Raw genomic sequence first — 22,460 nt, forward strand, 5'->3', positions numbered from 1 at the left:
TCTTTGTTGTTAAGTCCAATATAATGCAAGTATGAAGAATTATGTTAAATCCATTTTTGACTGAAATAACTAATCAGATTACTGGACTATAACTGATGGTGACAGCTCTTGATAACTCAAATGTCTTGTATTGTTTTCAGTGGAGTCTCTGAATAATAGGCCTCAGAATGTGGACATGCAAAGGTGCTTTAAGGGTTAATCCGTCCAGCCTTACTGGAGAACATCATCCAGCTCTCAGTTGTCAGTGTCGGAGCCAGCAGCCAATCAGCTCGCGCTCTCAGTCACAGTTTAGCGGATGACGAACAGCGGCGATGAGCTGAAGTCATGCTTAGCCGCCTGATACCCAACAGGATCAATAAATAATGTAGACAGACATAACCGGCAGCAGCAGCGCTGCAGACGGCACTACTCGCTCGGTGAAGCGCTCGGCTCCACGTTGCACTCAGACCTGGACTCTTCGTCGGTGTTGTTTTGGTGATGAAGACCGCCGGACTGACCTCATGGTTCTGCTTCGTTTGGATTACACTTTATTTGGAGCTCCTGTTTAGATCAGACAGGGTTAATTACACAGTGCCTTCCATCTGCTGAAGCTGTGAAGTAGATTTCCTGTCAGCAGTCGCTTCATTCACAGCTTGGCTTTTAGCTGTTTTCGTTTTGGTATGTAACCATATTGAGCTACAACAGGCGTTTCAGTTATACGTCTTGTATAAGTTTGGATTCCACCGTTTGCACATTTTGTAAGTTGCTCTGGATACAAATAACAGACAAACAAACATCGCTGGACACAGCTGGAGCCGCCCGCAGTGCTGAAAACCGATCCACTCTGGGTTTCAACCAGTAACGACTGACTGATAATCAGAACAGCAGAACAACACGCGCTGCGCTGATGTAAACCGGTCGGGCTGTCCTCGGGGCTGACCGCGGTGCTGAGAGCTCCGGCTCTGGCTGTAACAGTCTACCTTTTCCTTCCTGTCCCATCAGCGAGCGTCAAAATGACTCACTCCTGCATCATGGGTAGGAAATGACTCTCTTTAATAGATGTGGCTGTATTTAGGCATAACAGACTTCTGTACATTACATGACAACTTTACATTTCACCATGCACAGCGTATATCACTGCTGGATGGATGGATGGATGGATGAACGGATGGATGGACAGATGGATGGAAGGATGGATGGACGGATGGATGGACGGATGGACGGATGGACGGTTGGATGGATGGACGGATGGACGGATGGATGGATGGGTGGATGGATGGATGGATGATTGGATGGGTGGATGGGTGGATGGATGAATGGATGGATGGATGGATGGTTGGATGGATGGACGGATGGACGGATGGACGGATGGACGGATGGATGGTTGGATGGATGGACGGATGGATGGATAGATGGATGGGTGGATGGATGGATGGATGGATGATTGGATGGGTGGATGGATGAATGGATGGATGGATGGATGGACGGATGGATGGATGAACGGATGGATGGATAGATGGATGGGTGGATGGGTGGATGGAAGGATGGACACACAGCCTGATGAATAGATGGATGGACAGATACATGGATGGATGGATGGATGGATGGATGTTCGGGTGGATGGATGGATGAATGGATGATTGGATGTGTGGATGGATGGATGGATGGATGGATGGATGGATGGACAGACAGCCCAATGAATAGATGGACGGACAGATGCATGGATGAATGGATGGATGATTGGATAGGTGGATGGATGGATAGACGGGTGGATGGATGGATGGATGGATGGATGGATGATTGGATGGATGGAAGGATAGACACACAGCCAGATGAATAGATGGATGGACAGATACATGGATGAATGGATGGATGATTGGATGGGTGGATGGATGGATGGATAGATGGACGGATGGATAGACGGGTGGATGGATGGACGGATGGATGAGTGATTGATGGATAGTTCAGTGGATGGATACACAGCAGATGTGCCAGTATTAAATCTACACTGAGTTCAATTTAGATCCACACCAGTTTGGGTTAAAGCTACACTCTGAATTAGTGTTAGAATTTTAACACAGAATGTGTTGGTGTTACACCACGGCCATTCATTTATCACTGCACTGGAGTTAGTTGTCCACTTAAAAGGTGTTAACCGTTATGAGTTCATTACACAGGTGCACACAACTTCAGCTGATTCCCAGGTCCATAGCAAATCAGTTTAACCCCTTATGATCCCAGGTTTATTACATACTGAGGCCTATTATTCAGTAACTACAGGGACTTCAGTTCAAACTGGCTGAGCTATTCTTAGGTTATAGAAGTGTGTAATGAAACTGGCCATTTAAGCAAGTTATCCAGTACTTGAAACATGTATTCCTCATTTAACAGACATGGGACCTTAGAGAAAGTGCGAACTACACAATGTACACTTTTTTAGTATTAATGTAAAATAAAGTTTACAAAAGTACAGGAATATCAACTGCTTGAACTGCCGAAAATAACCGGAAGTTGGAACAACTCCTTCTAAGGCCCAATCCCATTTCAACCCTCGCCCCTACCACTCAGCCCTTAGCCCTCTGTTTTGTGTTCTTGTCTAGGGGTAGGGTGTCCCGATCTTTGTTGAGATAGAGGGGGAGGGTGAAGTGTTGGGGCTACATGACCCTCCAAACGGAGGTTTTTCAGAGACTCCAAACAGAGAGAGATGGCTGAACAAGAGACCAAAGAAACCCACAAATTTAAGTATTTTCTCTGTTAAAAATTATGATAACCATTGATGAATTATCTTTTGTTGTTTCAATGTTTTATAGTTGTTTTCTTCATAACAAGCTTAATAAATCACTAATAGATGCTAATGTCTCAGTAGCTAGCTAGTTAACTTTCCCGTTCCACCTTAAATAGTTCAGCAGTTCTGGTGTCTGAAGCACCAGAATGTAACTCCTGCACCATTTAAGGTGGAACGGGAAAATTCTAACAAGAACCTGGTGAATATCTGACTTCAGCTTCATATCACTGAAGAATTAGGGGTGGGTGATAATAAATAATTGCCCCCCTCTTTAAAAGCATATGATGCCCTAAATGTAACTAAAGCCCAGCAGTGAGGAGCTGAACTTTACCCTCCTCTGCTGTCACTGCAGACTGGCAGGGTCGCCTACAGAGCAGCGCTGGTAGTTAATGAAGTGATGGTCTCATTTTCGTAGAGGAAGATTTCAACCACTACCCTGTAACTCAGTTCCAAGGAGTTAGGGTGACACTCGAAAACAAGGGGTAGGGGTAAAAAGGAGAAATGGGATTGGGCCTAAGAGCGCCCCACAGTTATAATATCCCACAGTTAAGTATGTGTTTTATGTGTGTTCTGCAGTGTGTATACAGTATCCATTAAATCTGGTAAATGTCTGAGGAGGTTTATCCATTTCAAAATAACAAATATTCACAATGAAGAAGTTTCTGCAGTTTTAGCAATGTTTTCATATCTCTATTAGAAATCTTTTTCTCCCCAGGAGAACCAGGTGTTCTGGAGCTATTCAATCCAGTTCAATTGAGACAGCTCCAGTGAGTTAAATATACTTAAATATAGTGGCATCTTAAGAAGATGCATCTTATTATGCATTATTAGAGTGAACCAGTTGCTTAAATGGAAGTAATCAGTTATAATATAAATATTAACGTATGATAGTAGATTGTATGTGCTGTCCCTCAGTGCTGGTATACGTGTTTCTCTCTGTATCCGTTTAGATGGAGTTGAAGCAGAATTATGTTGAAGAGCTCTAATAAATCCTGTATTGTGTTCATTATCGATATTAGCACATCAAATCATTGTGTTGATATTCACAGAGAAACTGTCAGCGCAGTTCAGGAACTTTATTATACACCCACACACTCCTACACACACACACACACACACACACACACACTGAGAGTTGGTGAGTCAGCAGAGGTAGGCAGTCCTTCTCTCCTCATTCAGCACAAGGCCAGCTCTGCAGACTCGTATTGATTCAGTAAGCACTGCTTACTGTGTTTAAGCCTTAAATCTGTCCATTAAATTCTAATCATTCACTCTTATAATGTAGAGAGATAGATAAACAACTGTGTGTTATAGGATAAATACAACGTCCACAAACATATTTATTAAAAAATAGATGGATACATGGATGGATGGATGGATGGATGAATGGATGGATGGAGAGTTAGATAAATGGATACATTGATGAATGGATGGAGAGTTGGATGGATAGATAGATGGATGCATAGATGGAATAGATAGATAGATAATAACAAAGATAGATGAATGATTGGATAGGTGAAGAGTTGGATGGATGGATGGATGGATGGATGGACAGATGGATGCATAGATGGAATAGATAGATAGATGATGAAACAGATAGATGAATGATTGGATAGGTGGAGAGTTAGATGGATGGATGGATGGATGGATGGATGGACAAATGGATGCATAGATGGAATAGTTAGATAGATGATGGAACAGATAGATAGATGAATGAATGGATGGGTGGAGAGTTAGATAGATACTTGGATGGATGGATGGATGGATGGATGGATGGACAGACACAAATAGATGCATGGATGGATAGATGGAGAGTTGGATGGATGGATGGATGAATGAATGGATGGAGAGTAGGACAGATGGATGGATGGACAGATGGATGGATGGAAGGATGGATGGATGGACAGACAGCCAATTGGATGGATGGACACATAAATAGATTCATGGAGGGATGGTTGGAGAGTTAGATAGATGGATACATGGATGGATGGATGAATAGACAGCCAGATGAATAGATGGATGGACAGATAGACGGATAGATGCATGGATGGATGAATAGACAGCAAGATGAATAGATGGATGGACAGATAGACAGATAAATGAATGGACAGACGGGCTGGCAGACATACACATGTATAGGTGGTTAGATGGAGTGATAGATGGATGTGCCAGTATTAAATCTACAGATTTTGAAGGACAAATCTTGAAAACCACTCAGTGGTCAGCAGAGTGTGAATGTGCAAACTATCATACAAGTTCCTTTTTATCACACACACCAGTAAAATTATGCTTGTGATAATTAAACGCAGACCAGAGCCTTAGAAAAGCAGAGGAGTGAGAGATATCACTGCTGATGTACACTGGATAACTGAAAAAGCCAAAGAATTCAAGAAGGACATCAGCATGTCCTTCACTGACTGAAGAACAGCCTTTGATTGTGGCATCCATGAAAAGTAATGGAAGGAATTGAGTATATCAGAGCATCTCAGCATCTCAGGAACCTCTACACAGATCCTGGTTCCACATCAGCATCAGAACCTCAGCTCAATGTGAAGAAAACAAGGGTTAAGACATGAGGAAAGAGCACATTCACTTTTGATGGTGAAGACTTGGACAGCTTTTGTTTACTTGGATCAATTATTAACAACAAAGGATCTCAAGAAATACGAGACAGATTGACACTCAGCAGAACAAGGATGAAGGAGCTCAAAGATCTTTCATTGTAATGATGGGCTTCTACAAACAAAGATCTGTCTAAGCTGTGGTCTTTATGGACGGATGGGCAAACATGTGACTTTGAACTTTGTGTGTTGTCAAAGAGAACCTTGGTCAGCACAGGACACAAATAAATGGGTCCTGGACCAAATCAAGCCTCTCCTCTCACATGAAGCCCAGATGACCAGACTGAAGCTCTTATTTTGGACACATTCTGAGAAGAACCGGTTCACTAGAGAAAACAGTTAGTCCTGGAACAGTTATCGAAAAAGATGAAGAGGACGATCAGCTACAGGATGGATGGAAACCATTAGAGAAACCGTGAACCAGCCAATCAGAAGCCTGAAGACCCAAACAGAGGACAGGACATTCTGGAGGAACACTGTCCATACGGTCACCAGTAGTCAGAATTCACATGACAGCAGTTAATAATAATAATAATGATATAATTATATAATGAGCATAACAATAGCATAATACATAGATAGATAGACAGATGACCTGATGGAGAAACAGACAGATAGATAGATAGACAAACAAATGGATGACGGACTGATGGATAGACAGACAAATAGATGGATAAATAAATAGATAGATAGACAGACACACGGATGGATGGATGGATGGATGGATGGATGGATAGACAGATAGACAGACAGACAATATAGATATATAGTCAGATAGATAGATAGATAGATAGATAGATTGGTTGATTGATTGATTGATGAATATACAGGCAGACAGATAGACAGTTACACAGATAGCTAGATAGATAGAGGGATGGATGGATGAATGGATGGATGGATGGACAGACAGACAGACAGACAGAAAGATAGATAGATAGATAGATAGATAGATAGATAGATAGATAGATAGATAGATAGATAGATGGATGGATAGACAGACAGAGAGAAAGACAATATAGATACATAGTCAGATGGATAGATGGATGGATTGATGGATGGATAGATAGATTGATAGATTGATGAATATACAGACAGACAGATAGACAGTTAGACAGATAGCTAGAAAGATAGAGGGATGGAATGGATAGAAGAACAGACAGACAGACTGATAGATAGATAGATGGATGGATGGACAGACAGATGGATGGATGGACAGACAGACGGATAATAACAGGTAGAAAGAGGGACAGAAATACAGACAGATTGATGAATAAATACTGAAACTGTACATAACATTATGTAATACTTTTATTATTACATAATATGTACACAATTACATAATAATAACACACATAATAACACAAAGGCCATTTACACAAGTACAAAAACATGACAGTGTACAGAAGACAATAGCGTCAGATCTGAGTGAGTGAAAAGCTGATTTGAATGTCGCCCACACACCCCACTCGTCCAGGAGCAGAGCCGGACTCTCCGCCGCTTCTCATCCAGCGTCTTTTCTTCTAGTTAAAACTCTCCTTTCTCACTGCGTACGTTTCCCTGCCGTCCACTGAGTGTCCGTTTCCTCTGTGTGCAGGTAATGTGGGTGTGCAACTTGTGCCGAAAACAACAAGAAATCCTCACCAAGTCGGGGGCCTGGTTCTACAGCGGCGCTGAGGGCCGTGGGTTGGGGCCCCAGGCCAAAGCACAGGGGTCCAGAGTTGTGGACAGGTGAGTACTATTACTGCTACTACTGCTGCTGTTTCACTGACCCTTTACTGTCCTCAAGCAGAAAAAGGCTATCATTGCAAAGACAGACATTTAGGCGTGTTTTATATTTCAGTGTAGGTTATTCAACATCAGTTTATATGTGTGGCTTGTATTTTATGGGACCTCAGGCTTGCGGGGGCCCCTATGTGCTCCAGCTCCAGCCCCTTTTAATGAAGAATTAAACTACTCTCTTAAAAAGGATGGTTCTTCAAGGGTTCTTTAGTAAAGACAGCGGTTTTCTATTGAACCGTAAACACTCAAAGAATCATTTGCATGCTTAAATGGTTCTTTGCATGGTGAACTGGTTCTTCAGATTGATGGAGAATGGGTTGTATGGTTCTGTTGTTGCAAGCTTGTTATATAGAACAACACAGAACACATTCTCCATCAATCTGAAGAGCAATTTCACCATGCAAAGAACTATTTAAGCATGCGAAGCAATTCTTGGAGTGTTCATTGTTCTATATAGAGCCATTAGTTTACTAAAGAACCCTTGCAGAACCATCTTTTTTAAGAGTAATGTGTTTGCTAAATAAAGGAAAGCAGTGTCTGCTGTTAGAGCACAGACTGTGTGTGCTGATCTGGACACAGACAGTTTGTTGTAAAAGGGCTTGTTCAGTGCTTTGTAGTGATTCTTTTTCAAAAACTTTTTCCCCACTTATTTTTCCTGTTTTGACTGGAAATTAAATAAATTAAGGGAGCTGTCTGACTTTTTGCACAGTGCTGTGAGTTAGGGTCAGTTCACCAGACCTAAGTTAGGTCTAAACTTTGACTAAAAAGGAGTTTTAATGGTGAATCACTATTGCCAATGCAATTAAACCTAAATCTAGACTTAATCCATATATGGGAAACCAGCCGATGAAGTATGTTGTGCTTGTGTTTGGTATATAGTGTGAATGGCTTGGTCTGTGGGCAGTTCTCCAGACTCCTGGACACGCAGAGAGTGTCAGGAAGACGTTAGGTCAGCAGCGCTCTGTTAGCACTCTGTGAGAGGCTCTAAACGTTTATCTGTGTGTGTGGAACTGTAAGCATGTCCAGCAGCTACAGTGGGAGAGGCTGAAACTGCAGCAGTGCATTAGTAAGAGTGTCTTTTCAGTGCTACTGCAGTGTGTGTGTGTGTGTGTGTGTGTGTGTGTGTGTGTAAGACAGGCAGACTGAGGTTCTGTGCCAGTTGACCCATCACACAGCAGTGCCAGTTTTAAAGAGGCCTGGCAGCGCTGTCACACTCAGTCACCCTCCATCCAGCAAATCATTAGGAGTCCTCAAGTGGTCCAAGAGCTGATGAGAGCCACTCTAATACAGGGGGATAAGGGGCGGGGTGGGGGGTAATGGTGATGATGATCATGGTCATGATGAAGAGGAGGAGGAGGAGGATGTAAAGGTGATGTGATGGTGATAGTGATGATGGTAAAGGTGATAATAAATATGGTTATGATGAAAATAATAATGAGGATGTAATGGTAATGATGATATGGTTATGATGATAGTGACAATGATGCAGTGGTAATTATACGGTGATGGTGATGATGTTAAGGTGATGATGCTGGTTATGATGTTAATAATAATAATAAGGATGTCATGGTAATAATTATATAGTTATAGTGATGATGACAGTGATGATGATGCAGTGGTAATGATGATATGGGGGTGGTGATGGTGATGATGGTCATGGTGATAACAATAATGAGGATGTAATGATAATGACTATATGGTTATGGTGAAGATGATAGAGATGATGATGATGACGGTGATGGTGATGGTGATGATGTTAAGGTGATGATGATGATGACGATGATGGTTATGATAATCATAATGGGGATATAATGGTAAATGATTATATGGTCATGGTGATGATAGTAATGATGTTGCAGTGGTAATGATGATATGGGGATGGTGATGGTGATGATGGTTATGAGGATAATAATAATACGGATGTAATGGTAATGATTATATGGTTATGGTGAAGATGATAGCGATGATGATGATGGTTATGATAATCATAATGGGGATATAATGTTAATGATTATATGGTCATGGTGATGATGATAGCAATGACGATGCAGTGGTAATGATGATATGGGGATGGTGATGGTGATGATGAGGAAATGGTAATGATGGTGATGATAAGAACCAGTCAAATTCAGAGGGATACTGGTGGGGGAGGGGGGATTGATGGTGAGGATAATGATGAGGAGGAGGAGGAGGAAGATGGCATTGATGACAATTCTGGTGATGTTGAAGGTGATGAGATAGTGATGATAGTAAGGATGATAATGATCTTTATAATTATGATAATGACAGTGATGATGATGATGATGATGATGAAGTTGATAATGATGGTGATTGTGATGGCAAGGATGATAATTATGGTAATGATGGTGAGGGGGAGGATGGTGGTGATGTGGGTGATGATACTAATGATGACACTGATGATGATATGTTGATCATGATGCTGGTGATGATGGTAGTGAGGGTAAAGATGATGATGGCGGTGATAGTGAAGGTGTTGACAATGGTGATAAAACCCAAGGGATAGTAATAATGCTGATGATGGTGGATGGCAATGGTGATGATTGCTCTGATGATGGTGATGATGATTGTGATTATTTTGTTATTTGGTGATTATTTTACATTACATTAACATCTACATTTATGACATTATTGTGATAATGATTATGATGACTATGTTGATGGTGATTACTGTGATGATGGCAATGATAGTTATGATGGTGATGATTATGTTGATGGTGATTATTGTGGTTACTGTCATGATGGTAATGATTATCATGATAGAGATGATTATGATGTAAGTGATTATTGTGACTATTGTGGAGGTTGTGGTGATGATTGTGCTGATTACTGTGCTGATTATTGTGATAATTGTGATAATTATGATGATGTTGAGAGCTGAAAGCTGCATATTAGAGCTCAATGAGTATATACTGCTCATTTCACCAAAAAAATATAGATCTGGCTATAAAATAAAATACACCGGACTTAGAGCTGGGCGATATGGCCAAAAACGTTATCACGATAAACAAAATTCATATCGTTCGATATCGATACATATCGCAATAAATGTCAAATCATGATTTCTTTCACATTTGAAGGCTGATTTTGCTCCTGGGGGGTTAATTGTGGTTTTAAACTATCACTTATGGTCCGATCACGACAAACACTCGGCAAACAGTGGAACATTTCACTAATCTGTCAGGGAAGAGTGGGAGAAAGTTTCTGAGCTGTTTTTATCAGCTTGAAAAGCACAGCTGCAATTTTTGTAATAGTCATGATTTAAGAAAGAAAACAGATTATTTTTAGCTGTCTGGTGACGAGCGCTCGGCTACCCCGTTACAAATAATAAACAAGTGGCCAACAACAGCGCTAAACTCTTTAGTTTCTCAACAACATCAACTCGGTTCGGTAGGTCACTGCGGTCACTCCTACCACATCCATGTCAGAGCAGATCACAGTATTCAGACACCAGCTAGACGGCTGGGTTTCTCTATGCTCCCGTAGTAGTTTAAGGGGTGAACCGCAGTGTATCTGACGCTCGCTGTGTAAAAGCATTATCTGCAGTGTGAATCTCTCACACCAGTCACAGAGTCCTCCTTTTAGGCATGTTTAAACTGAAAGCGGTGATTTTGTGTCTTGTTTGATCTACAGTATCATCAGTTCTCCGTGTTGTGCCGGAGCGCTGCTTCAAGTTAGCCAGCAGCTAAAAACAGCTAGCCTGGAAATTAGCGCTCTCCCGCTCTCCAGTGCCTCACAGCTTCCTCAGTTTACTTTCGAACATTAACCCACTTCTTTCTTTCACTTTCGCTGCTCGAGAATGCACTAATACTAAAATATGACGGTTTGGTGCTGTAACACGGCGCTGCAGACGTGATTTAACACCGCTGAAGTTGTTAGGATGTTAGGAAAGAGGTGAGTTCGCTGTAGGACAGTACAGCTACACCACTGACCTCGTCACTTGGTCACAGGAGAACAGATTGCTGGTCGCTCCACTCAAACAGGGACTGTATAACTCTGTGTTTCAGCCGTTGCTAAAGTATATTTGGCGACCCTTTTTTTACTCGTGGCCCCCTCCCTCTCTAATCAAGTCGAAAAATTCAGAAGTGCGCCCTCTCCTGGCGACAGCAGAGTAGTGTCGTTTTCCTTGCAGTAGAAAACGCCACCAGGGCTTTCGCTAAAACGTGGAAGTGTGAGAACGGTGTATTATATCGAACATTTATCGAACCTGTCTTATCGCTCTATCGAGGAAAAGTTATATCGCGATACTTATCGTTATCGTTTTATCGCCCAGCCCTAACTGGACTGTAGAGGCTACTCTGTGGTGCTCAAAATCTTGAAAGGACCATTGATGTTCTGCCCCGTAGACTCTGGGGTGAAAGTGTGTGAACCGTCTGCTGGTTTAACACAGAACAGAAATGTAGAAAAGTATTTACAGGTCAGCCGGACACATGAAAGTAGAATATACTGTGAAATGTTAATGATGCTGACTCAGTTTAGTACGTATGCTGGTTTAGTTATGCGTTTACATTTCCCACGTGGGACGGCGCTGCTGGAGATCTCAGGGACTGAGTGTGCAGCATCACATACCACAGACCATTTATATGTTCTTTAACTACAGCCAACACACACACACACACACGCACACACACACACACACACACACACAGACACACACAAAGCCTATCGTTCAGCTTTCTGCAGAGCTGCTTGATGGAGAGAGAGATTCTGATTCTGCTCTCTGTGCTGATGATTTCTCTGGTGTTGTTTGTTCTGAACATTGATGCTTTATGGAAATAAGGAGGGTGATGAAAGACAGATAGAGGTGTGGATGAAGGTGTGGATGAGGTGCTTGAGTGTTTATCTCAGTCTGACTTTACCGCACACTGTACTGACACCCAGAACCAACAGCTCTGTTTTTTTAATCCACAGCTCAGTTTCCCAATTTCCCAGCGACGTAAGCACCCAGATAACATTCACACTGTATCATCTGTAATGAATCTGCCTGTGACTGTTAGGGATCCATGATTGAAATCAGTTACTGTTTACTCCAAATGTGATCAGCCGTCAGCCAGTTTCTTATGTTTTTTATTATCTGTGTTGCAGGCAGTGTTACGTTCTCAATAACATGCCTTTTAGATTCAAAGTAGCTCATGTGGTATTATAAAGACCAACTACCTTTGTCTTACCCTCAACCTACCTTTTAGCTTGCCCTTATTGCTAAAGGTGAGCAATATGATGAAATTTCAGCATTATAATGATAAATGTTGTTACTTTGATAAACTGTATGCTTTTCTGAGTATATTGTGAATATCATCAGTACTTAAAGAACACTGAATACCTGCATTTTCATGACAAACACAACATAATTAGGTCTGTTTAATAGGCTTTAGTGTAGCACAGTAAGTAAAACGCTGGTTAAAATGTGATTGCACTTTTTAAATGTGACGTTACTAATGCATTGTGTCATTATCGTCCACGCCTGCTTGTTGCCCAGATAAATAGTTTTAGACAATTTTCATGGATGCAAGACTTTTGCATAATACTGTATATAGATAAATCCTTACTATTGAATCAAAAACTTCCAAAAATATAACAAAATTAATGTTAACGTTTTTCCTTCTCCTACAGAGTTACTATTCCTGAGAGTGTGAGGGTTTGTTATGACTTCAGGAAACTGAGAAAATTACAGTTCAAAGCTGTTCATTGGGGCAGCAAGTGTTTCTTTGATCAGAAAAACACTGATATTAGAGTTTTAGAATATATAGATACATATGAACTATTTCTGTCACAACAAAACCTCGTATCTTCAAAATGGTGACTTTTCAGAGGGAAAAAAACTGAATGGAAGTTGAATGTAGAAATGTTGAAAAAAATGTAGAAAAAAAAGAAAAAGTCATTTTTGGTCAATTTTTATTGGTCAATTTATCATGAAATTCTAACAACTTAAAGGGCAAATTTTGTAAAAAGAAACAAAAAAAATTAATTGCATAAATAGATATACAAGGTTTTGTTCCAAGCAACAACACGTATACATATATATACAGTCATATGCAAAAATGTGGGCACCCCGGTCAACTTACATTTTATTGACTTTCTAAGCAAAAATACTTTTTGCCAGTGCTAATTTTAGTTTTTACTTATCTTTAGTTTAACTTTTTGGTTGAAAAATAAATAATAGTATAAAATGTTCTGAAGGCCACATTTTATGTTCTGTTATTTTTTTCCTCAATATTTTAAACTCAGCAAATAAAATGTGCAGAAGTGTGTTCTCTGGAGAGGATGTGTCTTAATTACACATATAAAACGTAATTTTACCAAACTTTTGCATAGAATTTGTCACCATCACGTTAAAAACGTCCGCACATCTCATTATATTAACATTTCCTCCACTTACATCTCTTCTATATGACCGTGTCTAAGAGATATGAGGTTTTGCAACAGTGAATGAGATGATGAACCACGAGTTCTATATAGAACCATTTCATGCTTTAATGGTTCTTTGCATGGTGAAAATGTTCTCCAGATTGATGGAGAGTGTGATATATGTTTCTATATGGCCCCAAAAATGGTTCTGCTATTATTACGATGTCAAGCTTGCCTTTTTGGTGCTACATAGAATCATTTTCAGGAAGGTTCTAACATATTCTCCACCAATCTGAAGAACAATTTTCACCATGCAAATAACCATTTAAGCATGAAATGGTTCTATATAGAACTCTAGTTACTAAAGAACCCTCGAAGAACCATCTTTTTGAAGAGCGTAGCTACGTACAGCGGCGCGCTCCTGTGAACGCTGTGATTAATGAGGTGATGCAGTCTCTGCCTCTGGAATTGATCTGAGCCAACTTTCCGCCCACGCTGACAAACACACCCACCCCCTCCAGCCCCTCCGCTTACCGCTCGCTGTACCGCCGTATTACCGTCCTGCGTCCACCTCCGGCTCCCACGGCGTCCTCACGGGCTGCGCTCGTCCTAATGTGGGCTAATATACGAGCCTGGGCTGATGTGAGCTGGAGCAGCGGCTGCGTTCAGCGCCGAAGCTGTAGGCTGTAGATTTTCCTTCTCATCAGAACGCTGCTCTCTCTCTCTCTCTCTCTCTCTCTCTCTCCCCCACCCCACTGCATCTTCCAGCTGATGCTCCGTCAGTTAAAAACTCTCCTCTTCGCTGCACGACTGGAGCATGAAGGAACATCTCCGCACGGAGCGTCGCTCTGCTGAGCTCGCACTGCTCCGGGAATACGGGAGCTGATCTGCACAGGCATTTTTAAAAGGTCTCCTCCTCGCAGGCACGTAAGAAATGGATCCTTGAGAGGAGCTGAAATGCAGCCCGGAGGAGGCGGTGGTCCGCCGGCGTTGCGCGGGATGTACCGTGTTTTTTCCTTCCTAAAGAAAAAGGAGCGTTAGAGGGGTGGAGAGAGAGTGAGAGAGCAGGAGAGAGAGTGAGAGAGCAGGAGAGAGAGGGAGAGAGAGAGAGAGAGGGGGGAGGTGAAGATGCAGTTTGAGACATTGCGACAGTTTTGCAGCTCCGTTTTGTCTCATTTTAACGGAGCGTTCACGCCTCAGAGCATTTTGGAGACGGAGCTGGCGGAGCAGGAGCGCAGCGGAGGGTGAGTGTGCGTGGGCGTATGTGAGCATGTGAAGCTCCGGAGCTTCAGCACCGGCCGGTAACCCGGCTTCCAGGAGCCGTCGTGTGTTTTTACCCCCTTTCTGACACTGTTTTCAGGGGAGGAACCGCAGAACAGGCTCTGTTTCTCATCTGCACGCTGTCAGTGTGAGTTCTCTGTGGTGTGACTGAGCTGCTGGATTATAAGGACGATGTTAACGATAAACACTCTTTAGTCTTAGATCTCATTTTAAAAAATGGTTCTTTAAATGAACCGTCTTCAAGCACCACTGAGGTTTTTTAGGGAACCAAAAGTGGTTCTTGTATAAGAACCTCAAAAGAAGAGTGTGTGTGTTTATGGTTTAAGAAAAGGTGCCAGAATAGGGTTCTTTGAAGCGATGCCATAGGAGAACCACTTTAAGCTCCCTAAAGAACATTTCAGTTGGCAGTTCTTCGTAAATGAAAGACTTACCAATTCAATTTTTTTCTTAGAACCATACGTCCAAGCCAAGAACCATTTAGGAACCTTTATTTTTAACAGTGTGTAGAACCTTTGCATCATGTGTAGATTCTTTAAATTTGAAAAAGTTCTTCGCATTTTAACAGGGCGCTCATGCCTCAGAGCATTTTTGTAAATAAAATGTGCTTTTGGACTTTTATTTTGTAAATAAAAGTCCAAAAGCACATTTTATTTACAAAAATGGCTCTTTAAGAACCATCCATTGAAGTTTCTTCATGGAACCACAAACGGTTTTACCGTGGGGTAGTAAAGAAAATGGTTCTGTATAGAACCATGAACACTTAAAGAACCATTTGCTTGATTAAAGGGTTCTTTGCATGGTGAAATGGTTCTGTGGATTGACTGAAAATGTGCTCTGGGTTGTTCTACATAGAATCTTTTTGAAGAGAGTTCTATATACCACCAAAAAGGGGTTTTCTATTCTTAGAAGTTTGTAACAGCTTAAGAACCTTTTTTGGTGCTAGGTAGAACCATATACAGCACATTCTCCATCCATCTAAAGAACCATTTCACAATGCAAAGAATCATTTAAGTGTGCAAAGGGTTCTTTGAATGTTCATGGTTCTATACAGACCCACTGTCTTTACTAAAGAGCCCTTGAAGAACCATCAAGTGAAATTTCTTCAGGGAACCATAAACGGTTCTTCCATGGAGTAGTAAAGAAAATGGTTCTATATAGAACCATGAACACTCAAAGGACTATTTGTATGATTGAACGGTTCTTTGCATGGTGAAGTTGTTCTTCAGATTGATAGAGAATGTGCTGTGTATGGTTCTATATAGAACATTTTTGAAAAGGGTTCTACATAGCATCAAAAAGCGTTCTTCTATTGTTAAAAGTGTGACAGTGTAACAGGGCAGAATCAGGTTTGTCGGTAAAAATAAAATAATCCTCCTTTACAGTAAAATAAAGCTCTGCTGATCGTTCAACACAGTTTAACAGTAAATGGTCTTAAACTCTGGAGTTAATGTAGAACTGCTAATTCACCCTTTAACCCTGAAGATCAGCGCAGACTGATGGTCACCATAGCAACACAGACAACAGTCTCACCTAGCTAGTAGCTAACGAAACGGCAAAGAGAGAGATTTAAGACGAACATCAATAATTTGAAGATGAATGGACTTATTTGTGTTTATAATCACTCCAGCTGGTTTCCTGATACGTTTAATCTGCAGTGAGAAACTGACAAACACTAAAAAGTCATCAGGCTGAAGTCGCTTCTCATTCACCAGATTCTCATTCAAATTCTCCCGTTCCACCTTAAATCATTCAGCAGTTTCATTCTGGCACCTCAGGCACCATTTAAGGTGGAACAGGAAAATTCGAACAAGAAGCTGGCGAATGAGAAGCGACTTCAGCCTCGTAAAAAGTCGAACATTGAGAGACATTTTACAAGAAACTGTTCTACTTTTGGAAAAGTTTCCTGCTGGAGATGCGAGAAAAGCGGCTATAGCTGAGCTAAAGCTTAAAGGAGAGCAGAGTCAGTCTGTGTTTTCATTTATATGATATTTTTATCCTATACTAGAACATCAGCACACACTGAGACATATTTATAGCCAAGATGGTAAAATGGACATAAAATATTGTGGCTCCTAAGGTGGTTTGATTCTTGTTGAAATTACAAAATGGCTCTTAACCTCTGGGTTGCTGAAACCCTGATCTACACTAAAGGAAAAAGATGTTTCAGCCCCCGAGAGTCGTCACAGACACAGAATAACCTGATCTAATCATCACAGAATCATCTCAGACATCTGACTGATGGAGCTGCTAGATTATAAGCATAGAGTGGATGATAAAGATCAGCTAATCACAGCAGCTGAGCTCCTTTACACTCTTAAAGGCTCCTGAAGGTTCTTGGCTTGGATATGTGGCCTTAGGATAAACCTATAATTGCTGTAGAACCTTTACATTATAAGAAAGATCTGTAAACATAAATCTCATTAAAAAATGGCTCTTTAAAGGAACCGTATTCAAGCACCACCAAGGTTTTTTAGGGAACCAAAAGTGGTTCTTGTATAAAATCTCTTAAAAGAAGTGTGTGTTTATGAGTTCTGTGGAACAATGCCACAGCAGAACCACTTTAAGTTCCCTAAAGAACCTTTCACCAACAGTTCTTTGTTAATGAAAGGCTTAAACACAAAAAAGGAATTAGTAACTAAGTATGAATGGCTAGAGAGAGTGAGAGTGTTGCCTTTTAAATGAGACCAACATCATGACTGTAGCCCCAAGTATGTAGGAACATGTTGCTTCAAGGCAACAAACATACTTCTACAACGGCGTTTTAGGGCCACTGTTAATAAACATGAAAATAGTAGACTTCGAGAATAAAGTTGTAATATTTCGAGAATAAAGTCGTAAGATTTTGAGAATAAAGGCGTACTATTTCGAGAAAAAATCGTGATGGTCAAAATAATTGATCCACAAGCAGACAGGACTGAGTGGAACTCCAGTGCCAGTACAGCAACCGAGACTCCAACGCGTTGTGGCAGCCCCCTACAGTTAGCCCACTTTATCCTCCAAATATTCAGACTCTTTTTCTCGTAGCATTACAACTTTTTCTTCTCAAAATAGTATTACTTTTTTATCGAAATAGTGCGACTTTTTTCTCTAAATAGCATGACTTTAAGTCTTTTTTATTTTTATTAACAGTGCCCTAAAACGCCGTCGTATACTTCCGCAAATTCTCACAACAAAAATAAAGATATTGAATGTTAAAAAAGAGGTTTAAAAGTGTCCACTAAGAGATAGTATCACCAAATACATGCCTTTTATTGACTTACTTGAACTCTTCCTTTTATTATTAACCCTGTCATTGTTGTTAAATACGTATATTCTTAGTGTAAAGTGAGAAAAGTGGTTTTGTTGCCTAGAGGCAACGTCATGCAATAGAGTGTTAATTAGTCTCAGGACTAACGCTTTAAATGTGCTGCTACACACTCAGCCCACCTTACATTAACTCTGCTTCTGCCTGCTCAGCACAACCCTCAGGCTAGACTAGTTCAGGTGAGGCTTTTATTTCTAAACTCCGTCCTGGACCGAGTGAGCGAGTGAAGACTTCAGGGTTCATTAAGGCACCGGTTCAGAGCTGGAAAGGCCTGCGCTATTTATAACCGAGGCACATAACCTGCAGCGGGGAAAAGAGATGAATCTGAGCTTTTTCAGGCCTTTGAATCTGAACTGTAATATGTAATATCATGATTTATTCAGGCGCTAGATGTGCGCGCTTTTATCTTACACTGGTCCGATTTAGCACAGCCCATTTCCTCTGCTGTCTACATTGTTATCCCATTAAAGCATTTGCATTAGCACTACGTGTTCCTCTGTCCTGAGATAATACAGCCGGAAACCTCCAGTTTGAGGCCATTTAAGTGTAGCCTAGGCCGTGTTTGCCCTTCATAGATAATTTAGAGAGAAAATGACCTTCGATACAGAAAAAATTCAATATACAGCCCTGTTTCCATAGAAGTTGGGACGCTGTGCAAAATGTAAATAAAACAGAATGCAGTGACGTGCAAACCATATAAACCCTATAAACGATGGTTCCTCAAGGGTTCTTTAATAAAGAAAACGGTTCTATATAGGACCATGAACACTCAAAGAACCCTTTGCATGATTAAATGGTTCTTTGCATGGTGAAATGATTCTTCAAATTGATGGAGGATGTGCTGTAGCTGGTTCTATATAGAACCAAAAGGGATGTTCTATTACTACAAGCTTAACATCATAACAATAGCAGAACTCTTTTTGGTGCTATAAAGAACCCTTTTCAAAAAAGTTCTTCATAGGGCCATTAACAGCACATTTAATTATGCAAAATTGTTCTTTGAATGTTCATGGTTCTATATAGAACCAATTTCTTTACCAAAGAACCCTTGAAGAACCATCTTTTGGTGGTGTAGTGTAGGGCCTTTTTTATTAACAAATGTGAAAAATACACTTTAATAATAGCACCAAAAAGGGTTCTGCTATTATTATGATACAAGCTTGGTACAATAGAAGAACGCTTTCTGGTGCTACATATAGAACCCTTTTCAAAAATGTTCTACATAGGACCATCTACAGCACATTTAATTATGCGAAATGTTTCTCTGAATGTTTATGGTTCTATATATTTTCTTTGAAGAACCGTGAAAAGTACATATTAATAATAGCACCAAAAAGGGTTCTGCTGTTATTATGATACAAGCTTGGTATAATAGAAGAACTATTTTGGTGCTATATAGAACCCTTTTAAAAATGTTCGATATAGAACCGTCTAGAGCACTTTCTTCATCAATCTGAAGAGCCATTTTATGATGCAAAAAAAAACGTTTAATCATCCAAATAGTTCTTTGAGTGTTCATGGTTCTATACAGAACCATTTTCTGTACTAAAGAGCCCTTGAAGAACCATCTGTTTTCATTGAAAATAGTACTAATCCAACATATCAAATGCTAATGGACTCCCCAGTGCTAAACGGAAGAAGGTCTCTAGTTATGTTAGAGAACCTCTGATTCACACGCTTATATGTTTCCTTCTTTGAAATATCGAACTAAGAAGTAAATAATTATTAAAACCTTTATGAACAGCATAAAATGCAGTTTACACCTGTTTTGAGCTCCTTCAGATGAACCATGCATTGCTTTCTTCTGTAGCAGTGATGGACTCTATTTTGATGGAAAGGTGTATGATGTACAAAACAGGAACAGAGCTGGATTTTCATTTTTTGTCGGTGAGCAAGCAAACATTCATAAAAGTGCTGTTTTATAAATTAAAAAAAGACTTTTTGTCAGTTTAGTGGTGAAAGATTAATCGTTTTTGTATCAAAATCAGCAAATAGCAAAATTTTAAAATTATAGCACATAATTTCATTAAAAAATTGAGTTTTAAGGGAAATTTATCCTAATAACACAGAGTTGTGTACTGCCTGTAGAGTTGGACCAATCAGAGGCCACCAAACCTCCATGTGTTGTGACATCACAACCACAACTTACTGGCTTTCTGGCTCACTACATTAAAGGGTCAAGCCAAGCCAGAAAAAGTGGATGTTCTGGTTTGCTTAGTAAAAAAAATAAACATGCGCTCTGGGTAGAAACACTCCTTATAATTTCATTGTAAGTGGGCGGGGCTAAACTGCTGTAGGTTGAATAGGGGGATGTGTGTGAATGTGCTGTTTTTTGTGACATCACAAAACCATTCATTCAAAATAGGATGTTCAGTTTCGATATACAGACTGTATGTGTGTGTTTTTAAACTTTTACAATGTAAACTTTGTTAGGAAAGCAAATTTTTCATGATATGAACCCTTTAAACGATTTTGAATGCTGGTTTTGGCAGCTTTGTTTTCCTGTGTTGTTAGATGTGCTTTTGATTTTAGAGTTGTTGTTTTTTTTTAATTATGTTTTTTTTCTATATATTATTGGAAATTATCCAAAAATAAAGAGAGGCATATTAACACAGCTATAAAAAAGGCAGAAGATCAGAACAATATGGTAAAACGGAAACTTTTACAATGTAAACTGTGTTAGGAAGGGTCAGTTTTTCATGATATGGGCTCTTTAAACAATTTTGAATGCTGGTTTTGTGCTTTTGATTTTAGAGTTTTTTGGTAACACTTTCTATGAATGTCACCTTTGTAAGCATCTATAAACACATTCATAACATGTTAAAATGCATTCATAAGACATTATAAACATGGCTATAAATATTTATAAAAATGCATTATACATTATAGCCATGTTTATTATGCATTATGAATTGTTAACATAATGCATTATAAGTACTGATCATAACAAATTATAAGAGCTCATAAGTCGTATTTGTCCGCTCTAAGTAAAGTGAAGCGTACTGTACTAAAGCCTCCTCCAGTGTTCAGAGTGAGGCTTCAAGTTGAAGTATTTACTGAAGGATTTACTGAAACACTAAAACATTCACAGTAAAGCACATTACAGGCTTCAAATGTCAGAGTTTAAACTAGAGCTGCCATCAGTGTTTTACCCACTGTGGGAAAGGTAATGTACACCACCGTTAGCTTGGTATTTGTCTTTACTTTACGCTCTCCAAGCTGGGACTGACTTCTTTGGCACTGACATTATAACATGTTATTAACACTATTTATAATGCATTATATTAACAATTCATAATGTATAATAAACATGGCATATTTTTATAAATATTTATAACCACGTTTATAATGCTTTTGAATACATTATAACGTTATAAAAGTGTTTATAGATGCTTACAAATGCGACATTCATAGAAAGTGTTACCGTTTTTTTTTTAATTGCACGTTTTTTTTTTCTATATTTGGAAATGATCAAAAAATAAAACAGAAGTAGATTTAAATATGTTAAATTAAAACCAGATAATTTATTCTCACCTATTTTTCCTTTAATTACTCTGTAAGACGAGTACAGAGAGGCATATCAACACGTATCTGGAGAAATAGGCAGCAGATCAGAACAATATGGTAGAACTTACAGCTCCTTTTTTCCTCTAGTTCAGTGTATGTATGTGTGTTTCTGCTACAGACGCTGTAATGAATTAGCCTCCACGTTTACCTCCTTCCCTCGCCGGAATCGATCGGGGGGCCGCTGTGTTTTCTCCTGCGTTTATTCTCTTTCCCTCTCTGGCTTTAAAACCACCGGCTCTGTGTGCCAGATCCTTTTAATGGCCGTCCAAACAGATCGATGGACAAACCCACGGTCGGCAGTGCTCTGCCAAAGCTGATGATTCCTCCTGTACAGTGGTGATGTATCAGCAGACGCTCTGCCGTTCGCCAAGCCCTGAAGGTTTCTGGTCGCTCTCCAGAACCGTAGCTTCATAAAGATAACAAGACAGCAGCTAAATGAGCGGAACCTCGGAAACAGGTCGCTGAAGGACAGAGTTCTAAATGAAACAGAACCCAGTTTCTGTGTGGGTTACCTCATATAGAACCACAATCAGAATCGTTTTATTTCACCAAGATGGATCGCTCTTCAACGGTTCTTTAATAAAGACTGTGCTTCTGTGTAGAACCATGAACACTCAAAGAACCATTCGCATGCTTAAATGGTTCTTTGCATAGCAAAATGGTTCTTCAGATTGATGGAGAATGTGTGTATATGTATATGGATCTATATAGCACCAAAAAGGGTTATACTACTGTTACGATGTCAAGCTTGTAACAAATGAAGAACCCCTTTTAGTGCTAT

General features: G+C 40.1%; 1 protein-coding gene across 1 annotated transcript in view; it reads left to right on the plus strand.

The window, feature by feature from the left end:
• The window catches only part of LOC118804841 (regulating synaptic membrane exocytosis protein 2-like), a 94,716-nt gene that overhangs the window by 43,662 nt on the left and 28,594 nt on the right, over positions 1 to 22,460 (plus strand). The window contains exon 3 of the mRNA XM_036565464.1: positions 6,980 to 7,113. Coding sequence (XP_036421357.1) covers positions 6,980 to 7,113 — 134 coding nt within the window. The remainder of the gene's footprint in view (positions 1 to 6,979; positions 7,114 to 22,460) is intronic.

Source organism: Colossoma macropomum, unplaced genomic scaffold (genome assembly GCF_904425465.1).
Source record: "Colossoma macropomum unplaced genomic scaffold, Colossoma_macropomum, whole genome shotgun sequence".
Taxonomy (NCBI): domain Eukaryota; kingdom Metazoa; phylum Chordata; class Actinopteri; order Characiformes; family Serrasalmidae; genus Colossoma; species Colossoma macropomum.